This window comes from Diadema antillarum, unplaced genomic scaffold (genome assembly GCF_040938485.1).
Source record: "Diadema antillarum isolate AM-2024a unplaced genomic scaffold, OU_Dant_1.0 scf00000086, whole genome shotgun sequence".
NCBI classification, from domain to species: domain Eukaryota; kingdom Metazoa; phylum Echinodermata; class Echinoidea; order Diadematoida; family Diadematidae; genus Diadema; species Diadema antillarum.
The window spans coordinates 3,232,941-3,258,305 of record NW_027270975.1 but is presented as its reverse complement, the minus strand read 5'-3'; the positions used below and the strand labels follow the sequence as shown (position 1 = coordinate 3,258,305).

At 39.7% G+C, this 25,365-nt stretch overlaps 1 protein-coding gene across 1 annotated transcript; it reads right to left on the bottom strand.

Moving 5' to 3' along the window:
• Positions 1-616: 616 nt before the first annotated feature.
• Positions 617-24,467, bottom strand: LOC139717948 (uncharacterized). Its single transcript, XM_071629431.1, has 2 exons — positions 24,288-24,467; positions 617-5,726 (listed from the first exon to the last, which is right to left on the bottom strand). The coding sequence occupies exon 2, from the start codon at positions 5,697-5,699 to the stop codon at positions 2,358-2,360; it is 3,342 nt and encodes a 1,113-aa protein (XP_071485532.1). The 5' UTR covers positions 5,700-5,726; positions 24,288-24,467; the 3' UTR covers positions 617-2,357.
• Positions 24,468-25,365: the final 898 nt, after the last annotated feature.

The following is a 25,365-nucleotide window of genomic DNA, read 5'->3' as shown; positions in this document are numbered from 1 at the left end:
ATTGAAGAGTTATTATGCCATCAAAACTTACTAAATTATCACATATAATGTAAAACAGTAATTTACCTGGCCTACAAACATAAAAACCACTAAATATGCTTTTGTATTAACAAAATATTGATTGCCTTTGGTAAAAGTGTAATATGAAAAACTTTTCTTGCATTTCTGAATTGATAAAATGACTCTCATAAAATAATAACAACCTTTAATTAAAATTAATAATAACTGTGACAACAGAATACAGATTTGTACCATCTCTATGGAACTTTCAAGGTACACTACCACATGCAACAAAGATATCAACATATTTGAAATCAAACAGGGGTTTTTTTATTTTTTTTTTTTTTTTGTACAGCAAAAATCAGGCATTCAACTTTCAGCACTATACAGAAAAGTTTGTCCATTCCAGTATAAGTCTTGAGTTTTGAAGAAACACAGAGGCGTAAACACCCTTCATACTAGCAAATGGGATAAGCGTGCCATAAAAAAGGCATCCAACCTTGAAGATACACTACAGCATGCAATTAAATTCATTCAGTTGCAATCACTCTCCATTTTTGCATATCTACATAATCACGAGCATATGGGGACATGTGAAGTAAGCAAATTTAAAAGACAATGACTTTATCACACAATGAATTAAAATTACCACAGGTTTACCAAGTTTTCATGCATTAAATAAGAGTCTAAGTGACAGGAGGTGCACTAATCCCAAAAACAAAAGGAAAATGAGAATCATCAACAAAGAGAACAAAAGTGTGAGAAAGAACACCTGGCAAAATGGGGTTCTTCTTATAAGTTCACTTCCTATTAATTAATGCCAATGTGGCACATAAAGAGCTAAATAACAATGATCATCTTCAGGACACAAGTGCACTAATTTTCCATGAGCTTATTGTAGGCAATTACTGTAAAAGTGGATATTTTCGTGCGACTAATTTTTCGTGCTCGACCAGGTAAGAAGAGTTTCACATTTTTGTTTAATTCTGCGGAATCAAGACAGTAAGTATAGGAACATATGGCAAGCAAAAATATTCCCATGCTTTTATTTTCGGGATAGCTTCAGGTCGCGCAAAATGCGCAAAAAATTTCAACACTGTGAAAATTTCCACTTTTACAGTACTCTCATTTCACATTTTGAATTTGATGGAAGAGGGAAGTGTCAACATGAAGACTACTTTTGACAATGTCAATGCATATGAAATATCAAAACATGAATGATTTCCATGGCTGCACCTTATCAGTTTGCATTAAATACACAGTACTTTCTGCTCACATTTTTCTTAGTGGTTTACAATGTCATAACTGAGACTTACATCACTGAAACAAGTTGTTCAAAACTTTGAAAATTCATGAGTTGGATATACACTGTATTTTCAGGATAGACACGAGTTGTTACAACTGTCATTTTCACCCAAAGAGTCACTCTTATTTCACAGAATACTACAACCTACATGTATCAAATCTCTATAATAGAATACTATATTATAGAGTAAGAGTCCAACTTTGACAACTGTTCATACCTTAATTTGTAGCAGGCCATGCAACGATCATAAAAATAACTTGGGTTATCAGTACAATGTACTAAGTACATACTCCAATACAGAATGACACACAAACATATTTAAACACCAACACCTCAATTTGCACAAGTACCCTCTGCAATACTTACATACAGACAAAAAAGTTACTGCGACTGTAAAAAGTGATTCGTTACTTTTTATGCATAATACTCACTACATCCAAATATCCAATCTGGCTACGACCAGACTTAAATGTGAGTCTTCTATAAATGTAATCACTATAAATACCAGGGGTGATTTGGTAAAAACCTTTAAAAACTCATTGAAAGAACCAATGGAATTCTCTATAAATGCTTAATCTAAATATTCCCCTCCTTTGGATATGCTATCATCTTTGCAGTACAAACTACTGCAGCTCATTATCATATTTCTCATGACTTGAAAACATATCATGAAAAACAAAATGTGCTTATTTTATTTTGCTGTTTTCAAACCTTTGAAAATCAGAGAAAGAACATACAGTGGCTGTATGGAATTCTCTTCAAATGCTTAAACTACATATTCCTCTCCCATGGATATCAACTTTGATACATTGCAATACAAACTACTGTAGCTCATTACATATCTTTCATGACCTGAAAACTTCCAAAACAAAACTTGCTTTCAATATTCTATCTTTTCTTTTTTTTACCCTTGAATTCAGGCATTTTGCCATAGAGGTTTGGCAATCATGCTTCAAATGGTAACATGGCTGTTTGTGTTCTTTTGTTCTATGGATACTTATGGGCTATGGCAGAATCTTTATTTCTCCTCCATATCCCTGGCTATCATTAATTAACTTAGACCTAGTTTCTTCCGCAAATGGTACATCACAGCTTTCAGCTTCCGATCAACAAACTTGGAGCATTTTGAGCATCGCTTTTCCCTGGAACGTCTTAAGCCAGATACAAGGAGTTCACACTGACTTGAGCGGATGGCAGCTGAGCCAAAGCTGTCTTCTAATAGGGCCGCTGCCTGCCACCTGGAAGTCGAAGCCAATTTGTTGCGGTACATCTGGACAAGGTCACTTCGAGTTGTCCCTTCACATACTGAACAGCCATTGCAGATGGCCTGCAGCACACCTTGGAGTGCTGCCTTGGTATGAATGCGCTTTCCGAAACGCCGAAAGATCCAGTGATTTACAGGAACCTCCATGTGGTGGCAGTGAATTTTAACCTCATGGATTTTGTTCCAAAGATTCACAGAAACTGAAATAGTCACTTTTGGGTTCTCATCTGGACTAAGGATAAGAAACCTTAGCCAGTTCTCAGACATGGATTTTATCCAAGGTGAGGGTGGGGTCACACTTGTCAAGTCTTCATATGCTGTCTGTGTAATAGAGGATATGCCCTTCTTCTTGGTGACAGTAGTTGCCATATCCTGCATCAGGTTAGCAAATGATACATTGTGAGATTGCACAGAAGTAGAGGGTGTTTCTGAGGTAGAAACTTTAGCCAGATGAAGTTGGCCAAGTGAGCTCTCTTGCAGCAGCAGATTCCTCAAATTTGCAGAGCTTGGGTTAGATTGAGTTGATGGCATTCCATGAGCTGCACCCATTTGTTTCTTATCACATAAAAGGGGTTCAAGCTGTGGAGAAGCTGAACCAAGAGGACCTTGACTATGTTGTTGGCCAGGATACTTTAGTCTGACAAAAGAATCTTCACCACTCCCTTGGCATTTTTTGGCAAGTTTCTGCAAGATGTCAGTGAATGACATTCTATCAGATTCTGAACTAAGTCTTTCAGTACCAGATACACTAGCCTGGACATCACTTCTTCCTTGGGGTTCCATAGTGTGCTGATTTGATACTTCTGTACGCCTGTGCAAATCATCCCTTCTCTTTACCCATGCTTGCTTGATCTTTTGTCCAAATTTAACATGTGACCCCAATTTCCATCTGTGCTTCATTAGGGAAGATCGTTTGGAGTGAGGAGATAAGCAATGCAGTGCCTTCACTTTGGTCTTTGCAAGGTTGCTGGGATGCTCGATCTTGCTTTCTGCATCCTCTGAAGATGTGCTGGGAGAAGATTCAGCATAAGATATTTCTTTCAATTTCTGATGTCGTATTCCACTTCCTTGAGATTTATCACAAGTTGATTGTAAAGTATCAGTCATGATCCGTGAAACACAGAGAGGAACTCTCTTCTTTGGTGAACTACTAACATCCTTGCTGTCCAACTGGGTTGATATTGATTCTGAAGTTGAGCTAGAACCAGACTGATCTCCTGATGGATGACATTTCAGATAGGAGCTACTCTGTGGATCTTCATCACTGACTCTAGGTTCTTGTTTGATTGTTAATAGCCCTGAAAATGATTCTTGGCCCTCATTTCCAACAACGCTTTTATCCAACACTGAGGAAGTTATGTCATGCAGAAAATCTGCAAAAGACCCTTTATTTTTTGCTTTCCAGTGGGAGGAATCTCCAGTATTAAGAAGATGAGAAACTAAGCCTGCTTGGTTTGATTGCCTGTTTCCAACTTCATTGCCTGCGTGTTTTGCTTTCTGAGAATCAGCAGTTTGGAAATCATGTGAGTTTTGTGTTTCGTCCACAGATGACAATGGACTCTCTCTGGCATCAATACAAGTATTAAGCCTATCTCTAGAGTTGTCGTTGATATTTTGACTCAAAATACTAGTATTAAGTTCCCTTTTCTCATAATCATCTGTAAATTCTTGCTTAATCACTCGCATACATTGTGACTGGGGAAAGTGCATTTTTTCAGAGTCTGCTGTGCATTCTGAAAGACATTGGGCATGGTTACTTGTTGAAGTATCAGCAGCATCATGTAGTTCCTCATGGATCTCTTCCAGAATTTCTTGCTTGATTGGAGCCAATGGAGCACTAAAGCTAGAAGACACACTCTGTTGCTTTCTCTGCTGGGCAGCATCTTCTTCTGAGTCATCAATTGGAGGCAAGACATTCTGGATATGGCTCCACTGGTGATAATTTGGGTGCAAATCATCCACTAATTCAGACTTAACAACTACATTTGCTTTTGTCGATTCAACTCCGGTATTGGGAGAGTTCTTGTCTTCTGTGACTTCTGAGCTGGTGAGATGTGGTGACTCAACATCATCAAATGTTTGATTGCATTGGTTTTCAGATGGGAAGGTTTGCTGGTGGGACGGTGAAGCCTCTAAAACTTCTTTCGAAATTTTTTCATGAAGAATATCAAGGAGGGAAATAGACGACTTTCTTTGCTGCTGCCGGTGTAAAACACTGTTATTCATGTGTACACCCTTGTCAACAACAGATGCAAAATCATGCAGCAGACCAGCAAAAGATTGTTGTGTCTCCCCACGTGAAGTGAAGTTTGTCATTGTAGAATTAGCATCGTTTACATCAGTGTTTTCACTGCTATGTTTATGTCCTGAAGTCAACATTGACATTAACTTTGGATGATGTGCTGATGACCCTTGGGTGGAGGTGTCATTTACACACGACACAAAGTTTTGAAGCAAACCAGAGAATGACATTTCCTGTCTGCCTCCCCTCACAGTGTGGTTCTCAGACTGTCGATGAATATCTCCATGGGTTCCACTGCACTCCCTATCAGGAAGAATTTCTTGATTACTCTTTGAAGGCCACAAGGCATCAGGAAGAGGTGATCTCTCCTTGAATGGTGACTTGCGCTCACATACTTCAACCCGACTATTCACCTGTGAAGCAAAGTTATGAAGAAGACTGGAGAATGTGGTTTCAGCTTCTTGAACTTTGACAGGTTGAGGTTCTGGAGAAGTTGCTTCATCAAGCTTCACTCTCTTGCAGCTGCTAGCTTTAAGAAGGCTGGACTCTCTGATTGATGTAACTCTTCTTTGAATCATGTCTGACATTTCATTTGCACTTGGATCAGCTAGCATGAGTGCATGACTCTCTTGTACCTCCACTGGGGCTGCATTGTTATTGGCTGGAAAGTGGTGACCGTCAGTTAGCTGATTTTGATTGCTCTGGGAAAATGGAGAATGAGATTCAGGCAAGCCATCAGATGAACTAGGAAGTAACTCTTCTGAAGACTCAGTTAGAATATAATCCTGCATATATTTCACAGGGCGACTCTTCTTCCTTCGCGAGGTTATCTTTTGCGACATCTTGGTGGTATCATTAGGTATTGAAGAAGTGCTTGGGCTCTCCATATCTGCTTTGCTCAGCCTTGGTGGAATCTGCAGCAAAAAGTAACACAATTCAATGATAGTGTAAGAGATTTTCATATACTTTGCTACATTGATGGTACTGTACCCTAAGTCAGTAGTCATATATCAATGGACAAGTTCACCTAATTATACATGTGGATTACATGAATGCAGCAATATTAGTAGAACACATCACTGAAAGTTTGAGGAAAATCAAAAATCTGTTCAAAAGTTATGAATATCTAAGGTTTCATTGCCAACATTGCTGGATGAGAAGTCTACTACAGCTTGTCATGTCACATGTGTAGAATGATATAAAGAAAATTTTTAAAAATTCAAAATATCTTCACTTTTCTCTAGTTTCTCTATATTCTATTTTCACTAACAATAGAGTACTTGACTTGCAACTTCCCCTTTACATTGTATGTCTATAACAAGTTGAAAGAATGTGTACTTTTTTAAAGGGACGCAGTCCTCACGAAATTTAAAAAAATATGTTGTTGTTGGTACCTCAAATGAACTACTTTCATCAAAAACAAACTTTCAAATCACCAAATAAGCTCGTACATTTCGGTTAAAAAAGTGTGACTCTGCAAATGAGCAAGTCTTGGCGGAGAGTCATACGTCATCGATGCACAACTCTTTCCAGCGGTGTTCTGCTCACCATGCGTACGCTCCCTAGTTATTTATAAATACATGTTTACTATTTATTTTTATATTAATTGTATATATAAATAAGCTTGAAATATTTTGTTTGAAATAATAAAACCACATATTGTCACATTTTATGAAAAAATCAGATATGATCATTTTGAACACTTAAATTGGTTTTCTGAGGCACGGCTATCAACTTGAGAGTAGGGCATCAATGACGTTGCACCTTTTGGCAGGCTCTTACACGATCGCTTGCAGGAATTATTTTTTAAAAATCGTGTACGGAGACAATTTTTGATGTCCACACGTATAAATTGGTGAAAGGTAATATTTTTTACTCTTCTTAATTATCAGTACAGTGAAAATCTCAGGACTGCTTCCCTTTAAACAAGAGACCAGGTGGGGCATGGTGCTCATTTGAACGAATTGAGTGAACTGGGTGATCTAGCACAGAAAAACAAAGAAACAAACTAAACAAACATATGATACTCAGGATTAAAGAAAAACTGTTATAAAGCTGCACTCTCTCACACATTCTTTTTCTCTCCCCCGGACAAGGGGTAGCAAAGATGCTCACTCACACTGTCCCTTTAATGACATATTTCTTAGGTTGCGTTTATCTAACTTGAAAGAGAGAATCACGTTTCAAAACGCGTTTGGAACGGTGTTTCCAAACGTGGTTTGAAATGCGATTCTCCGGGTGCCGCGTTTATCTAACCATCATACAATCGCGATTCAAGTGGTGTCACTGCGCAGCTGCTTTGCGCCGTTTGACCCGGGAAGTAAAGGTCAACTGCATATCACCAAACATGCCTCATCAGTCACACACAAATAATGGGCAGAGAACACAACCGGAAACAGCTGAGATTTGACCTTGAGATATAAACGCATTTCAAAACAGCATTGCGTTTATCTACTCACAGAACGGTGATCGCGGTCTCAAACGTGTTTCAAAACGCCCTCTGAAAGGCGTTTCAAAATGGCGTTTCTAAACTCGTTTGAAAACACAGTTGCGTTTATCTAACCACTGAAAATGCCTCAAACGCGTTTAGGATCTTGATTCTGCCTCATAATTTTTTTAAGGGCGTGTCACACCATAACGCGGGCTTGTGGCAAGGAGGTAGTTTCTAGCATGTAGAAGATTTTCAGCGGGCGAACAAGAATGTTTGCAATTTTCATTCATGCCTTGTCATACCGTACGGGGGAACTTCTGCGGCTTGACTTGCGGGGAAACAAATTTACTCCAAGGAGCTCTCCGCAGTTGGTCCGCACCTGACAGTATCTAGCGCGTAGTTGCCCGGAGGTGCTCACGCAAGTCCAATTTAACCGCAGCCAAGTTTTGAGCATGACCAAAACTTTTTCCGGGTGAATCGCGGGAATGCCCGTAGAGGTCCACGCAGAATGCCAGTAGGAGACCCTTAGCAGCAGTACTTCCCTGGCAATTCCCACGCAGGTACTTCGCAGTCCCGTATGCAGCCAAGATAATGAAATTCTGTGAGATTTCAGCCATTCCATTAGAGGAATTCCTTCACTAAGTTGTCAGCCCCCACGCGACTGGTACAAAGGTCACACAGTATACTCGCAAGTACAACGCGTCCAGCAAGTAAGACACATGCGCTGACTCGCACAAATCCTTTTCCGCCCTCAGGAATGTCCGGTATGCTAGAAAATCCCTACACGTAACAAGCCCGAGTAGCTTGCCCGGAAAAGTGTGACAGGGCCTAAACACGGTTGCGGGTAAAAAAATATGCGTGTGCACCTCCGGGCGACTACTTTCGAGATACATGCTAGGTACTGTCATGTGCGGATATCTACAGGGACCTCCGGTAAGTCAAAATTGTTCTTTGCAAGTCTCACGCAAGGCTGGTGTGACACGGCCTTTAGATAAACACAGCCTCACTCCCACACTATCTCAGGAGACGTCTACGGACTAGTTGTACAAATGTATGTGCTACCCATCTCCTTGCATGCATTCTGAGCCCCCCCCCCCTTTTTTTTTACTTGCATTAAAAGCCTTTGCTGTCTGTAGAATTGAATAGATATCAGCGTCACTTTCACTTGCAGATAATAACCATATCATGTGGTATACATACTCAGGAGGTGTACATTTTCACTTGCACTTTTTAACTTGCTACACTTTCAGAATTGAGATCCATTGCTATCTCATGATATCAGCTGTTCATGCAGGTTCATGCACATTACACAGCTTAAGTTCTCTGCACAGGACTATGCACTCTGTAGTACTGTATGTTGCCTACAGCAATCTAAATCTCCCAAGATTTTCTTTTGTTTTTTTTATACCATACTGAATGAGGAGCAATGTACAGCAAACAAAGCTGTTATCCTGTCACTTTAAAAGCTTATATTGATTAGATGAAGTAAAAATCAATCCATGATTGTAATCAATTCTTATAGAACTGGATAACATTTCTCGTCAAAATTTTATTCCATAGTTCGGGAAAACTTTTACTTCTTATCAGTCACCTCAGACAGGACTTGCAATTCTTCATTGTGGAGATAACAGCACACACTGCTGTATTCAAAGATCTAACAGTAAAATGTTTCAATGACTGCTATTATAGAACTGCTATTCTGGTGTCAAGCAGTGCTGGCATGGTTTCCTATCAGGCTCAGTGATACGGTGCGATAAACTTGCCAAAAGTTTTCACTCTCGCGGCCTAATTTGCATAAAGTAAACAACTTGTTTATGCAAAACCGCTAGAGATGAGTTGCAGGACAATCGCAATATCTCACCTCACAAGCCATCAAATGATAAAATCTATAGAGCAAATTGAAGGGGAAACTATTCTCTAATGCACAGTGTTAGTTAGATGGGGTTTTATTGGGGATAAACCTGTGAAAATAGCATCCAAACTTAGCTTACAAAAAAGAAACATTTTGTTCTTAAAAAAGCATAATTTTCTCACATTTTTCTTCATAGCCCATAAATAAAACTTAACTGAGTATGACTTGTGTTAGTATATATCCCTACTCTGTGTCCATACTCTCTTCCAAATATCTTTTCTGTAATAAATGTCGCACGGTTATGTTGGGGGAAAAAAAAATTGAGATCACCATCATTTGTGACCCATCATAAAATCCACAGCATATAAGCATTACGCCGTCTGATGTATTGTTTTCCGTGCTACATTGTACATCCAACAGTTGTTCAAGCACATTGCAGGGCTCAGGCCCTCCGCCATGTGGACCGAAGAGTGAGACCAAACCATGTCGCCGAATCTGACACCGCTGACTGGCTAAATGTGCTTTGACCAGTAAAAAATGCATGCACAATAGGATGATCTAAGTTGTGCATGTTCAGCATTTTCTCATAAACATGGTTGTCTATTTGCTCTGATATTGATTTAACTGCTGAGTGCGCAAACACGAAACTTCGCAGGCTGTGAGTCTGGGGTATACTGACTATATGTTAATAAAGTGCATTCATGTTGTACAGCAGGCTCGTGTCGGGAAATATCATACCAGTAACCCTTTCCCACGATCAACTCAAACAGAGAAATACAAATACCTAAAAAGATACATCAGCACTTGGGCAAAAAAATCATATGGAGGATGACATATTCTTATCAGGTATGTGAAGTTTCAAGGGATTTGGTGGTAAAATAAGGGAGATACGTGGAGCTGAACTTTTGAGATTTTTTGTCTTTTGCTTCGCACAGTGCTTCGATGACCATTACAAATTCAAAAGCTTTTGTGTCTTGAGGGAGAAAGATTTGCAATGACACCATGTGAATTTAGTCCTTAACCGGATCGTTGTTTGGCAGAAGAAGAGCCTAGAAAGAGGAGAATTGAAGAGGGAAGCGACATATGGTGGTTGTAAGGAGGGCAAAAAGTGAAGAGTGGGGGACAGTAATGGGCTGGAAGTTGAAGTTGCACTAGTGGAGACGGTAAAGAAAGGAACAGAGAGAGTGGGAAGGAAGAATAGAGTGAGAATCAAGTAAGATGTTCGGACATCGTTAGGAGGAGAAAGATGAAATGGAAGGGAAGAGGAAGAGGGAGGAGTTGAAGGTTGGAAAATCATGGAGATAGGAGAGAGAAGTGAAGATTCATGAAACCATGAGAAGAACGAAGTCGGTGAACAATGTGGACTATGGAATGCGGAATCAATGGAGAAAAGGATGAATAATCCTGCGCGTGAAGGAAAGGTAAGTTGAGATATGGAGCTCTACGAAAATTAATAACAGTTAAATCTTGAAAAAGTTCCTGCGGGAGAAATGCAAAATGAGACATTAAAATCAGGTTAAAGTGTAGCCTGAGGGGAGGAGACAAGATAAATAATCTGTGAAGAAAACTGTAAATTAATACAGTGGTCCTGAAAAGGACCGTTGGGTTGTGTGGAAGCAAGAAATAAAAAGAAGAAGAAAAAGAAGAGAACAGAGCAGAACAGAAAGAAAAGATAAGTAGCATAGAAACAGATGATAGTGTAGGAGGGAGAGGAAAGAGAATTGAAATACTGAGTAAAAGGTGCTAGTGAAGGTAGAGCAAGATCTAGTTATAAGAATAACTAGGAGAACCGAGGAACTTGATGTTTCGGGCAAGTTGACTGTCCTTCGTCAGAAGTGAAGTATGACCTGAGAAGAGGTGGGCTATTATCATGGAGAATGCGGACCTAGATGGAAGTGGTCGGTTGCGGCGGGCTGAGCAGGGAGGTGCTAGAGAAGGAGATGCAACTCCTGCTCTCCTTTGAAGTCATGCGCGGCACCGCCGAGAAGTTACAATTGTATGCGCTTAACTACAGGTGGAAACCAGGTGCTTTGACAAAAGAGAGCATCAATAATCAGGACTAGCGCTCTAACATCTAGAAATACTTGCCCCTACTGCAATTCGCTCTCTCTTTTAATGTGATGGCAACAATGGATTTGTGTACCTTGAATTGGAGCAGCGAATCAAAATGCAGTGTAAAACTGACAATTTTAACAGCAAATAGTTCAAAAGCACGCTGGAACACGCTTCAGCGAAGTACTTTCGTTGAAAGATCAAAATATCCTAGATTAAAAGATAGAAAAACTAACATGCGGAAATGTGCGCATTATAGAAAAATATTAGGTTTTTAAGAGGGCCTAAGTTTCATTTCATTTTGATTTGCGCATTACGAAGAAACTAGAAACACGTGTTTATAACATTGAATTCTTTCCTAAACTATTCTAAATCAATTCAAGTATTTCATTTAAAATCTTACGGTGCAATAAAGCTTGTAATTCAACGAAAGGTGAAATGTGTTCTTCGTCTCCGAACTTCATCTTGCAACTAGAGTGGTGGCGAGCATGACTTCAAAGCGTAGTGGAATGCTAGACATCCAATTGTAACGCCTTGAACCCAAACATGTGTTTGCATGAATTACGAAGAGTTGCCACTCCATCTCTGTAACACCTCCCTGGGCTGAGTGTCGGCTGTGGGCTGAGTGTCGGCTGTTGGCTGTTGTGTCTTATCGCGGAGTTAATTGTACCGTATCACTAGGCCTGCCTATAGTTTCGGGAAAAGCCCTTTTCGGCGTACTGTTTAATGTGTTTTAGGTTGATATAGTTTTCCTCTTTTGTTTTTGTGTGATACTATACCTGTTTATGTCTTTTCTCGTTTCTAAAAAAGTGCTTGGAGATTTAAATGTAATTTGCACTTTGTAAATGGTTCATTATTATCGTTATTATTACACTGTGTACACTATGTATTATATTTATTACTATTGCTGATACACACTGGGCAGCTTCATCAGTACTAACATGTTGATGCACTGTGCAAACTGTCAGCAATTTTCTGTCTTCATCAGACATATAAACACGAGCTAACAGGTTGGTATCTTTCTACCAATGACTTGCTGCACAGTAAAAGTTCACAGGACTGGACTGTGAGACAGATTATTTGGTATGAGGTTTTGATATGACTGATCAGACGTAGAAAATTTCAGTGACATAATAAATATGTAATGGGTAAATGGAAAAGGAAGCTAATGCCTGAAATTTCTTGGTTGACTCATTGGCGAGTTAAAATATGGGCAAATGCCACAAGGTTTAACTCATTTCTCTGATAATTATTCACACTGAAAAGATTTATGACATGCACCTTATTCCACCTGAATTTATCTCAGCCAATAAAATTTCTGTAACTTAAATTCACACACTAACCCTAACATCCCTACACTTATTATGATACAACCATCATCATTCTCAAAATTGAGCTCAGCAAGGGACACCTAACGGCTAGGTAACCATACATCCAAGCAGCAGAAATTTGTCCAGTACTTTTAAGCATGCTGTCAGCAAAATTTGGCCTGCCTCTTTTCTTTTTCTTTTTTTTTTTGCATGGCATGTAAGGCAAGCAAAAAAGGAAATGTAAGTAGATTTGGATGTATCCCACCCACAGCGGGAAGCTGTGCTAAGCATGACAGCTGGTCGGGCTAGGTATATCCAAGGTAAAAGGGTACATTTCAGGGATGTTGGGTTATTTTTTGTTTCCCATGTGCATTTATACCCCCCAATATACAAATGACGCACAGGTCTGAGTGCGTCCATTAGAATTGTGTGCATACCTTGGTAGGTGTGCATAGGTTTAGGCTAAATTCCATGGTTACCGCATGCACACTACTAACGCACAAAAAGACATGTGCCTCATCTGTTTTATAGAACAGGGGACAATTTTCTTCCCAGAAATCAATTTCTTGCATCATGTCACCATGATGGGCAAATTCACTGGAGGCAGTTCTTTTGGGCTTGCCACAAACAAAAACCATGCATCCAGTAATTACTGGATGCACTCTTTACTAGCCAATAGGCGTCTCTTACTGAGTGTATAAACGCTTGCTTAGTGCGTGATAACATGTTTACGGTAACTGTCCCTGTGAGGCACAGTGTGGCCAGTAAAAAATCAACACACAGCTCTAGACCAATGAGATCACAGATTTTCACTACCCATCTATAATACAATTTTAGACTCTAGGATCTCTGTAATAAATGTATTGTGTTTGTTTACAAACATATTCAATGACTTATATTACATAAATCAGGCATTTCTTTATTCTATCAGCAGTCAATGCTGTAAAAGGTAGTTTTGATAACTATTGGAACTTGATGGGGGTGGGGGGTGGGGGAGGGAGGAGATGCAAATGTAAGAACTGGGGGAAGATGAAGATAAGGTCCCCTCAGAAGGCAAAATTTCATCTTTGCTCAATATTGACATGTTTGGTTTCATTTTGAAGCTCATGAGTTGAAGGTCTGATTTCCATGGAGGAAAAAATGATATTATGTAAGTTTATGCAAATTTTAAGGGCTTCATTTGCAAAATGTGAAATACAGTGTTACGTATGGGACATTTATAAAAATTCATATTTATTCAAAGGAAAACAAATGATACTTGATCAATATGTGGACATAAGAAGTTCATCAAATAGTTTAACTTGGTATGAAAATTTAGGGATTATGCAAATGATTATGCAAATTAGCTCGTGTCCTATAATGACATGTCCCATACGAAACAAATTGAGGTCATTTTTTCAGGTTTTTTTTGAAATTTCTAAGGTTATTCGAGTACCCTTCTGGGAAGTTCTAATTCATTGTTTAAAGAAGTTAAATACTATAGAAAGAATAAAAAATAGTAAAAGAAGTATTTTTTATTAGGCAATTAAATAATGTTAAGTATGGGACAAATGCGTTACGTAGTTGTATGGGACATCCTCATACATAATGCATGTGAATGCATACCGGTAGCTAGCTGGGAAGGTCTCTCAGCACACAAATGGTCAATCATCCTGCAGAAAGCATCCCAACTTTGCAGCTCTACTTTTGAGTTATAGACACTTGAAACAATACATGTACTTGACTGAACAATTTTCAGAAAGGGGGAGGGGGAGATGGCAAAATACACAATGAAAATCATCAATTGTGTAGAGGGATGGTATATTTTTCATAGAAATGAGGATTCAGTTTTCAACATTTTACAAGACGATTAGAAAGCACTTATATGAATTATAAAAGAGCATACAATTCTAAGAGGAATTCACAGTTTATTCGATGAAGATGCAATTTGAAATGGCTGAGATATAAAAAAACAAACAAACAAAGAAAACAAAGTGATCCTAATAACTAGAAATGTCGCTATGGTGACAGATATGCCTCCGCCATAATGCATGGTTCTCCGAATAGGTCTATAGCACAATGTCTTGACAATGTGTGATGACAGTTTCACATAACTGGCAAAATATTAAAATGACAGGTTTGTCACAAATGCATTGTGTGTTCACTTTCCTTGAACTACAATGCACATGTAGGTTTATTTGGATGAATGGCTATACTGTCTAAGAGTGCAGGTATTTGGGGATTTGAAGATTTGTACCCAACTTTTGCAAGTTTAAAGAAAAAGTGAAATTTAGCACTTTCACTTGACCTTTGACCTTTTTGGCAAGAAACTTCCAAGAGAATCTGTATTGGGTTATACATGCATACACTAAGTTTCAAGAAAAATCCTGCAGGTATTGCATAGATAAGAAAGAAAGAATGACATTTTGATGAGTTGACCTTGACCTTTGACCAATGAGCTTTGACCCATGACCCCTAAATTCCCTACATGTTCACTGCCAGTCAGTACATGCATACTAAGTTCCATGAAGATACAGTCTTGAAATATTTGTGAGATATGGAGAAAACAGAGAAATTTTAACATTTTCACTTGACCTTTGAACTCATAACCCAAAGCTCTCTCGGGGAATCTTTATTTGGTATATATAGTTCATGTACACACCAAGTTTCAAAAAAATACCTCCAGACATTGCATAGATATAGGCGAAATATTGAACTTTTGAGCATTTGACCTTGACCTTTTGACCTTAGACCTTGAGCATGTCCGCCCAAAAGTTGATAGGCACAACTTCGCCCACTCATACATATACATATTAAGTTTCATTAGGATACCTCTGACAGTTTTTTAGATACGCTGTCCACAAAATTGATTACGGACGGAAGGACGGAAGGACTGACGGACGGACGGACGGACGGACGGACAGACGGACGGACGGACAACCCGAAAACACAATGCCTCCGGCGACACTTCGTGGCGGAGGCATAAAAAAATGTGATGGGACCCACCTTTTATTAGGACACCATGTTTCTGGATATCTCAGTCATTTCAAAGTGGATTTTTGTCATGTTAACTTTGAATTCCTCTTAGAATTGTATGCACTTTAATATTTCATAAAAGAAGTGCTAATTATCTTGTAAAAGTTGAAATCAGAGTCCACATCTAAACCAGAACTATACAGTCCCTTTAAGTAAAGACCTCTGATTTAAAGGGTACTGAAACCGAATATACAAGCAGATTGAAAGACTGCAGTTCAACTATATTGGGTACTATTAAACACACAATGTAGAGCTCTAGCTACTGTACATTGAAGATGTTAAGTGGTACTTCAAATGAGTGTTTCTTGCATCATTTTTTTTTTTTATTGCAAGTGACAAACAAATTGTCCTTCTTCAGTTTTTAGTAGTAGCCACGATAAAAATCATGTGCATACATACTGAGGTGTGACTTGACTCAACGAACTGATTGCTAGACAGACATCATACACTGTATATCTACTCGATTACTGAGGGTCAACGTAGCAGGTATTGCATATTTATTAAAATTAATATTTCTTGTGTCAAGTTGTTTTTTGTTAAAACTGAATGGCAAACTGCCTTCCATCAGTGAAATTGAACACTTTACCACTCATTTTTTTAGTAGCCCTATCCTGATAAAAATAAAGGGCATGTATACTCAGGTTGGTCATAAAAACATACGATTATGATGGTAAATATTTGGGGAATATTGTTCCCTTGACGATCTGGATCAGTATTTGAGTAATTTCAACTGATTTTATTTCAATAATTATGCAAAATACCCACATACATGGTTCTCCACACACTAAACGAATGTGGGACAAAGGGCATGCATACTCAGGTTGGTCATACAAAATAAAAATATGATTAAATATGATTATGATGGTAAATATTTAGGGAATGTTGTTACCTTGACAATCTGGATCAGTATTTGAGTAATTTCAACTGATTTTACTTCAACAATTATGCAAAATACCCATAAATATGGTTTTCCACACACTAAACGAATGCGGGACTCCCATACGTAACTGTCCCATACTTAACACGTCATGTCCGTCTTTACAATGTAATTAGAACCTGTAATTAGAGCTTTTTGCCTCATGATATGGAACTTACCTCTACTGACTTACAAGTTGTATGAAATACTTTCAGAGAGTTTTGAGGTTGAATAAAAATGTTCAAAAAAACAAAATTTTTCTGGTCCCATATGTAACGACACATATTTTCTCTTCTAGAATAGAATTGTCAAGGCTATTTTTCTCCATTTTTTACATGATTATTCTTCTCCTAGCAATATCAATCACCATGATAAAGTTCAATATGATCAAAGACCATTAACATTATTTTTCAGGTCATAAAAGTATCTGAATGTCCCATACATAACGCGCGCGTTAGCTTGGACTTGCCCAGCTATTCTTTTCACAAGTGTGCCAAACAGTCTTACAAGACGTTTATTCTGTGCCAAGTTAGGAAAACCCTTTTTTTTTTTTTTAGCCCATTATGGTATGAATATTCCGTCCTGTAGTACATCTACCATTATAGTGTAAATTCTGTCTTGTAGTACATCTACCATTATAGTGTAAATTCCATCCTGTAGTACAGTACGTCTACCATTATACATAGTGTAAATTCCATCCTGTTGCACCTGAAAGCGTAACAGGACAGAATTTATGTCGAAGCATTATAAATTTCTTATGAATAGAAAAATACTATATTTAGCGGAAGGATATAGAGCCACACTAATTCATTGATACATCACGGAATATGAGTGACAAAACTTGAGTCTATCATATAGATAAATAATGATTTTACAAGTGTCAAAGTACAGAAAAACATGTTTTTTTTCCCCAAAAAAATTAAAATTTTTACTGAAAATTGAGAAAAGTGAATGCCAGACATGAATTGCTTATAGGAAGGGTAATCCATGATACAACTTAATATCTCATTAACTTTATTGTAGCTTTTGTGCAAATCACTTGAAAAGTATCGAAATTCTGTCCCATCGTGCAAACAGGGCACTTTTCCTGTTTTACTTGTATTTTTACAGAAAAATCTGATGTGGAATACATAAGACATTCTAAAAACTGCAGATTCTCAGCTTTCATATAACATGAAATACAAGTGTCAATTTAAAAATTTAGCCCAAGTGCACAATTTTTTTTTTAAATTTATTTATTTATTTTTATTTATTTATTTATTTATTTATTTTTTTATTTTTTTTTTTTTTTGGGGGGGGGGGGGGGGGGGGGGGGGGGGGGGGGGGGGGGATCGGACCCATATGTACCCCCACTACAAAAACCTTAGACCTTGGGGTCCATGTCCATGTTTCCCTAACCCAAACCCTAACCTTAAAGGGATTGTACGGTTTTAATTCAGATGGGGCTTCATGTTTTCAACATTTTTTGATGATGATTATTTGAGATAATGAGAAACCTCTCATGAAATACATTGTATGAGAGAGCATATGATTCTATGAGAAATTCAAAGTTTATGTGATGAAAATTTGTTTTGAAATGGCCGAGATATCCTACATTAAGCGATCCTAATAAAAGGTGGGACCAAACTTTTGTGATGATCGCAAATGTGTTTGATATCTCAGCCTTTTCAAAACTGATTTTCATCAAATAAACTTTGAATTCCTCAAAGAATTATCTGGTGTTCAGTTTAACATTTGATAAAGTAGTTTCTAAGTATCTTCCAAAAAGTTAAAAGCTGAATCCTCACCTAAACCAATACTACACCATCCCTTTAACCCTAAAGCCACTTAAATTTACATCATAGGCATATCATATTACTAACAGTAATTCATAATCACTGTTTCCTTCTAATCTTACCAAGGGGTACATAAGTGTAGGTAACTCTTGCCCAGCCTTACCCTGTGGTAGTAGTGCTTGGCTCGTGGCACGATGTACAATTTCTATGCGATACGTGTGTGCTCTGCAATCTTCTGTTGAACGCCTCCACATGGCTCATGAATTGCAAAAGCACATGTAAATAGCTGGCGCATATGCACCGACCGCGAACAGGGATCGCAGTTCTGGCGGTGTTATTGTCATCTTTTTCATACTAGTATTCAATTTTTTTTTTTTTTTTTTAAAATCATAACATCCACTTCCAGTAAAAAATGGCGGCCCACACTGGCTTGCGAAAGTTCTATATGTGAGGACATGTTTTCAAAATCCACAAACATCAGGAAAACGACAAAAAGTCCAGTTTCTTAGACCATTGTTCCTTAACTGTGATGTTAAGAAGTACCAAAACTGAAATTTTGGATGTGAGATGTCTTCATTTACGTGAGAAATTTCACTTTTCTTGGAGAATTTGCCCATGTCATTGGATGAGATTTGTAGAGTGGCGGTGTTCAATAGTGAATGTGTGGTACGCACACACGTGTGTAAAGTGTGTCGGAGTGTTCAGAGGTATATTATGTGACTGCCACAAACGGATGCACGGCCGCAAACTGCGACATTTACTCTACGCCAGGAATTCAAAGTTTATTAGATGTAAATCGGTTTTGAAATGGCTGAGATATATCCCAAAACAGAGTAGAACAAAGCGATCCTATTCTTAAACTAAAAGGTGGGTCGTGGGTCCTGCCTAAGATCACTTTATTTTGGATATCTCAGCCATTTCAAAACCAATTTACATCAAATAGACATTGGATTCTTCCTGGAATTACATGCTCTTTCATATTTCATAAAAGCTTACTCATTATCTCATCAAAAAAGGTTAGAAATCTGAAGCCTTGTCTCAACCAAAACTAGACTATACTATAGGCATATAGGCCTATATCCTGGGGCGCTCCTTGTACACAGTTACTCCGTTGGAGCGCTCCGAGTTGAAAGAGTGCTGTCACTGAACGTTGGAAGACAACTCCAAATTTTCGCAGCTCTATAAGTTACATATTCCACCAGCAAAAGGCTTACTTTTACACTCTACATACGTCTCTTATCTAATTCATACTTGCCATTCACTTGCACACTTTGAAACTGATCCTTCGGTCTTGAAAAGATGTTTTTCTATGAGACAATCTCCATTCTCCCCGTTTCTCCCTTCGTTTTTCGAAACAACCTTTGCGAAGGCACATAGCGCATTAGCGATCTAGTATGAATATATGCATGAAAGGCGCAGTTTTTTTGCCCTTGCACAAGGCCCTTTCGCTCTCATGCTGTGTCGCGCTCGTCTGAGATATCCCTTCTTCATTCACCCAGAAAGCAACACAATACAGCGAAAAGGCCTTGTGAAAAGGCTACATTGCACTCCAGTTAGTGCATGTGCACAGGTTTCAAATCCATCGTACGGAACAGTTGTCATTCTCACAGATTCCTCTTGACCGGATCATTTAAAGTATGCAATATTTTCAGAAAGGAACTACTGGAGGAGCAAAAAACGTTCCACGGCAAGAGTTATCAACAATTGGACCAAATATGTAAGTATTCAAACTGAAGAAATTTTGAGTAATCAAGTTGGAATTTAACCGCGATACTCCCCCATACCGTGACTCAATACTTCCCTACACTGCCCAAACGTGAAGCGTTCGGCGTTCAGGCTGTGTTTCGCAGTTAATAGGCCTACTGTCCCTTTAAAACATGTGAGAGTAAACTGCAATATAGCTTCTGACTATCCAAGCATTGAGAATTTAGGGTTTCTGGGACGAAGACTGAACTAGGGCTTTCTATTATAGCTCAGTCAGTAGAGCACCGGGCTAGCAATCCGGAGGTCTCGGGTTCAGATCCCAATGGAATCCCATTTTCTTTGCTCAATTTTTCACTAAAATTTCTGGTCAGTTTTGTTCTGTTTGCATTGAATTTGTTAAATACTCGAAAAGCTGCATCACTTCGGTGATCCCTCACATACATCCCCAAGGTGAATTATCCTTCAGGTTTATGCCAGATTTAAGTGTGTGCGTGCATGTCACACACAAAAACACTGCTATAGACGTTGTACATGTAGCTTCTGACCATCCGAGCATTGAGAATTTAGGGTTTCTGGGACGAATACTGAACTACATGCAGGGCTTTCTATAGCTCAGTTGGTAGAGCACCGGGCTGGCAATCCGGAGGTCTCTGGTTCGAATTCTGATGGAATCCCATTTTCTTTGCTCAATTTTTCACTAATAAATTATATTCATTTCTGGTCAGTTTTCTTCTGTTTGCCTTTGTTGGAATAAAATTCAATTAGGGTCTAACCTACATGTAGTGGCCAAGGTAGAGTCATTTTGACTTGAGGTAAAAAATGTGTGTAGCCCCTAAACTCCTGCCGTGTATTGCCCAATTAATATTCAGGATTTTGGAAAAGGGGGGGCAAAGCTGTGGGAATTTCAGAGCGAGCTTGCGCATGCACGTAAAGAGATTTCTGTACATGGCATTTTTTGCACGGCTTGTGCACTGTCTGCAGTGGGATGCTAGCACGAAAGGCGCCCAAAGGCTAGCGGACAGCGGAATTCACAAAGAAAGTGAACCTGTAATACCAACAAAGTGATTAGTTTGCTGACAAATTCAAGTACCCACCTACTCTATCAGAGTGGGATAGCAAATTTGGGATAGATCTATCTATATGCACAAGATCAGGTTAGTTCTGGTTTTATTTTTCTCTTAACGAATCTTTGTAAAATGATGTCAGACTTCACTGTCTGCATGCTTCATGGGCCTGATTCCTGCATGCAGAGGTGAGAGCCACAGAAAAAAGCACCAAAAATTTTTGAGTCGGATCAGGCCGACAGGTGCGGCAGCCCTACATTGAGCGAACCCACTGACAGTGCCTGGGCTGTGTTTCGATTGGGTCGCTGCACATCACCCATAGGTTGATTAGAACTAGATTTCTGTCGAAAAGCACAGACATCATCATCATGGAGAATGGACATGTGTGTGTAACAAAAAAAAAATAAAGTGCACAGTTGCGACAATCTATGACATATGAGATGGATGAGAAGTGACCCGGGGGCCTCATGAGCATGGCCGCGTGGAGCGCCGAGCGCGGGAGCAACCCCTCATCATGAGCGGGTTTCCCGGACTGACATAAATTTACTTCCACATCGCAGCAACGTTAGACCTCTTCGGTAGATCCAATTGTCTATTAACTAAGTTTAACAGTAGATCTAGACCCTTTCTAACCTGTTATCCTGTAAACTTTACAGGACCGAAACAAACTGTAGTGTAATGTTAGTCTGTTAGTTCGTCATCTGTACTTTTAGCGCTTTAACGTTATGTAAACTGTCGGTGGTGCTAATTGTTAGCACGCTAATGCTGCACTGCTGGTTAGGGCCTAATAAACGTTAGATTTCATTCAACACAACGACCTTTTAAGTAACGTGTCGTAGAGTCGTGCACTGGTAAGGGCCTACGACTAGGACAGTGTAGGGGATTATCATTCAACATAATGCACTTGTCAATTGTAGTCCCGGCCCCTGGGTACCCGGGGATGGCCGGGACTTGCATCCCACTTGCAATTTTGGGATGTTACACCACCCGGCCAAGTCCTGGCCAACTTTCCGACAGGTCGGGCAAAATTGAAGTTGAAATCCCCGGCCAATTCCCCGACAGTCCGGGCAATATTTGTGCAGAAATCCCCGGCCAAGTCCCCGACAAGCCAGGCATATTTGCATAGAAATCCCCGGCCAAGTCCCGACCCTCAAGGCCCGGTCACACTGCCCAAAAGTCGCGTAACTTTGCATGAATCACGCAAGAAATTTGGTTGTGCGTGCTTGTCCATTGAGAATTTTCGCTGATTTACGCAATGAAAATCACTGATGAATTGCGCAAGAACAACGGAAATATTACTCAAAAATCACTAAACCACGCACTTTCAGCGCATAGGCACGCAAAGGCCCAAAAAAAGGGCGAATTCGTGGTTGTGCGCGACGACTGAGGTCCACGGAAAATCACGCATAATCTGCGCTTTATCACAATGAATTGCGTACCGGTATGAATCGCGCATGATTCGCACATGAACACGATAGCGGCAACATTTTCGCAAATGATCACTGATATTCCACGCATGTTTCGCGCGTTTTTCGCGTAAGAACAACGCAAACTACGCAAAATTACGTAAAAAAGCGCAATGCTGCCTAAACTTTTACGCGAAGCCGAGTTTTGAGCTGCTAAAAAACATGGCCTTTGAGGCCTGTCACACTGCCCAAAAGTCGCGTAAACGCATGAATCACATAAGAAATTCGAGCCTTTAATATTTACGCGATACATGCGCGATCCAGTGCGCATTTCATGAGTTTGTCTACAACGTGGAACCTTCGTAGTTGTCAGCTGTTGTGCGCCGGATCGGCGCTATACACAATTCCGGGTTCTGAGGAGCTCAAAACTCGGCTTCACGTAAAAGTTGACGCATTTAATATTGCGCTGTTTTACGTAATTTTTGTGTAGTTTGCGTGGTTCTTATGCGAACAATGCTCGAAATATGCGTGGAATATCAGCGATTGTTCGCAAAAATGTTGCCGCTATCGCTTTCACCAACGACTCTCCACTGACGATTAGCAGACATAAATAATGACGCATGTTTCCACGCTTGTAACACCTACGTATCACTGAAAATCACTGAAAAAAAAATATTGGCGTAGGCCTATGTATCTCTAACAGAACACGCAAATAAGCGCATGTAATACTTACGAAATACTGATCGATGAATCACTAATGTATCACTAACAACTCACGTATGATTGTGGCGCTATATTTTTGCGTGATCTTTCCGTAGTTCTTGCGCAATTCATTGGTGATTTTTCATTGCATAAATCAGCGAAAATGGTCAAATTCTCGACGGACAAGCACGCAAAACCAAATTTCCTACGCGATTTTATGCGATTACGCAACTTTTGGGCAGTGTGACCGAGCCCGCATGGAATCGCGTAAAGCGCCGATCCGGCGCACATACGCGGACAATACGATCGAAGGTTCCACGTCAGAAAAATTCATGAAATGCGCAAATCGCGCATGTTTCGCGCTAGGCTCTATTTTCTTACATGATTCATGCGTTTACGCGACTTTTGGGCAATGTTACCGAGTCCTCAATAGCGGGGAATTGCTAGTCAAGCGAAATAATTTATGGTCACATTACCGTACTGGAAATGGTGTCAAGTCATGGTCAACTCTCAAGCAACTAACTCAATCCCGGCCAAAATTCCCGCCCCAAATGCCTGCCATTTGGTTGGAGTGAATTTCCCCAGACAAGCCCCGGTCTATTCCCCACCCACCGGGGCAAAATAAGTGAATCTCCCCCAACAAAGCCCGGTCAATTCCCGACCCAGCGGGGCAAAATAATTGAATTTCCCCCGACAACACCCCGGTACATCCCCGGCCCACCGGGGCACAGTAACGTATTTAAGTGAATTTCCCCCTAACGTTACAAAGCCCGGTCTATTCCCGACTCACCCGGGCGAAAAAAATGCTGAAATCCCCGCCCAACTTGGTTGCAAGTCCCGGCCATCCCCGGGTACCCATGGGCCGGGACTACGTACAATTGACAAGTGCATAACGTGTCGTACGTAGAGTCAGAGACTCGACTCTACCTATCCTACGACGAGCGAGAGCCGAGGCCCGAGGCCGAGGGTCATAGTCACTATTAGCCCGACCAGACACTGTTACGCTATGCGACGTACCATGTACAGCGACTGGGCTGTGTATAGTTAAGTCACTATCAGTAAAATGTATCACCAGTAAAGGCAGCCCTGAAAGGCAGTAAATTTTATCAGTTAACAAGTTAACCGTTTAACGTTACACTTACAGTATTAAACACTCACACTACGTCACAGTCAACTAAATTTACTAAAAAAAACTCCAAACATTGTTGTGAATCCAATAAAAAAATGAAACGGGGGATTCTACATTACCTCCTCCGCTCTTTCCTCGAAGAGCACGTAACCATGAAAGAGAAATGGGCCCCAAATCTGTGCAAAATACTTCTACCAGCAGGTGAAATTTGTAGCGCATGATGTTTCACGCATGTTCCATTGACTCTATAAACGCAATTCATCAGCAGTTACAGTACAGGCGCGGCAGGGCCGGGGCATGGAGCAGGTGTATTGTGCTAATAAAGCGCAGAGAGAAATGAAGGGCCTTACCTTTCACGGTGCTATCTACGGGAGGATCACAGTCACCGTACCACACACACACAACATCATAGCATTTAGTGCGATTCTCATGACCCCCGCCGAGCACCGCCGCCACTGACCTTTGCTCAGGTCCAGCGCAGCCAGCCATGGTACATGGTAAATGCTGTGACTGAACGATAGATGGATAGAATATGTGTGCTGTGGTGTGTGTGTTTTAGTGCGTACGCGCGGAGACGAAGCGAACAAAGAGGTCATGTCAACTGAAAGACTAAAATCACAAAACAAAACAACAACACGACGCAAAAATGATTAATTTGCAGGTTCTGTCACATTCAGGCCTAGTGAAAAATCAAATCTTCGGATCTCGGGTTCCTGTGTCCATTAAGTTTGATATTGCTACTAGTGTAAGATTTGTAAGATTTGTAAGATTTTATTGACTCTATCGACCCCCTCTCGGGGTATGAGAGTATACAAACATATTTACAATACTTTATACAAAAATATAAGTGATGATGTACATGTACATGTGAAAATAACAGATATTATGAATAAATATGTTTACAAAACAAGGCGTAAAGGACGTTTAACTACTCTACCACTACGTGTACAAACATTCACATCTACTTTACTTTCTACAAAAATACTGTCTTTCTTCTTTGGTATTGAAGAGAACTGAAACAATAATTCTGACAAATTTGGCTAGTTTATTCAAATGGCAAGCATTAGTTGAATTGAATAATTTGGCCATATGTAATGCATTTGGTCTACTGGCCGTCAAGCTACTTTAATTGGTAAATACAATAATCTCTCTTTGTTGAAAAAGGGACAAACAAAAATATAATGAAATTCATCCCCT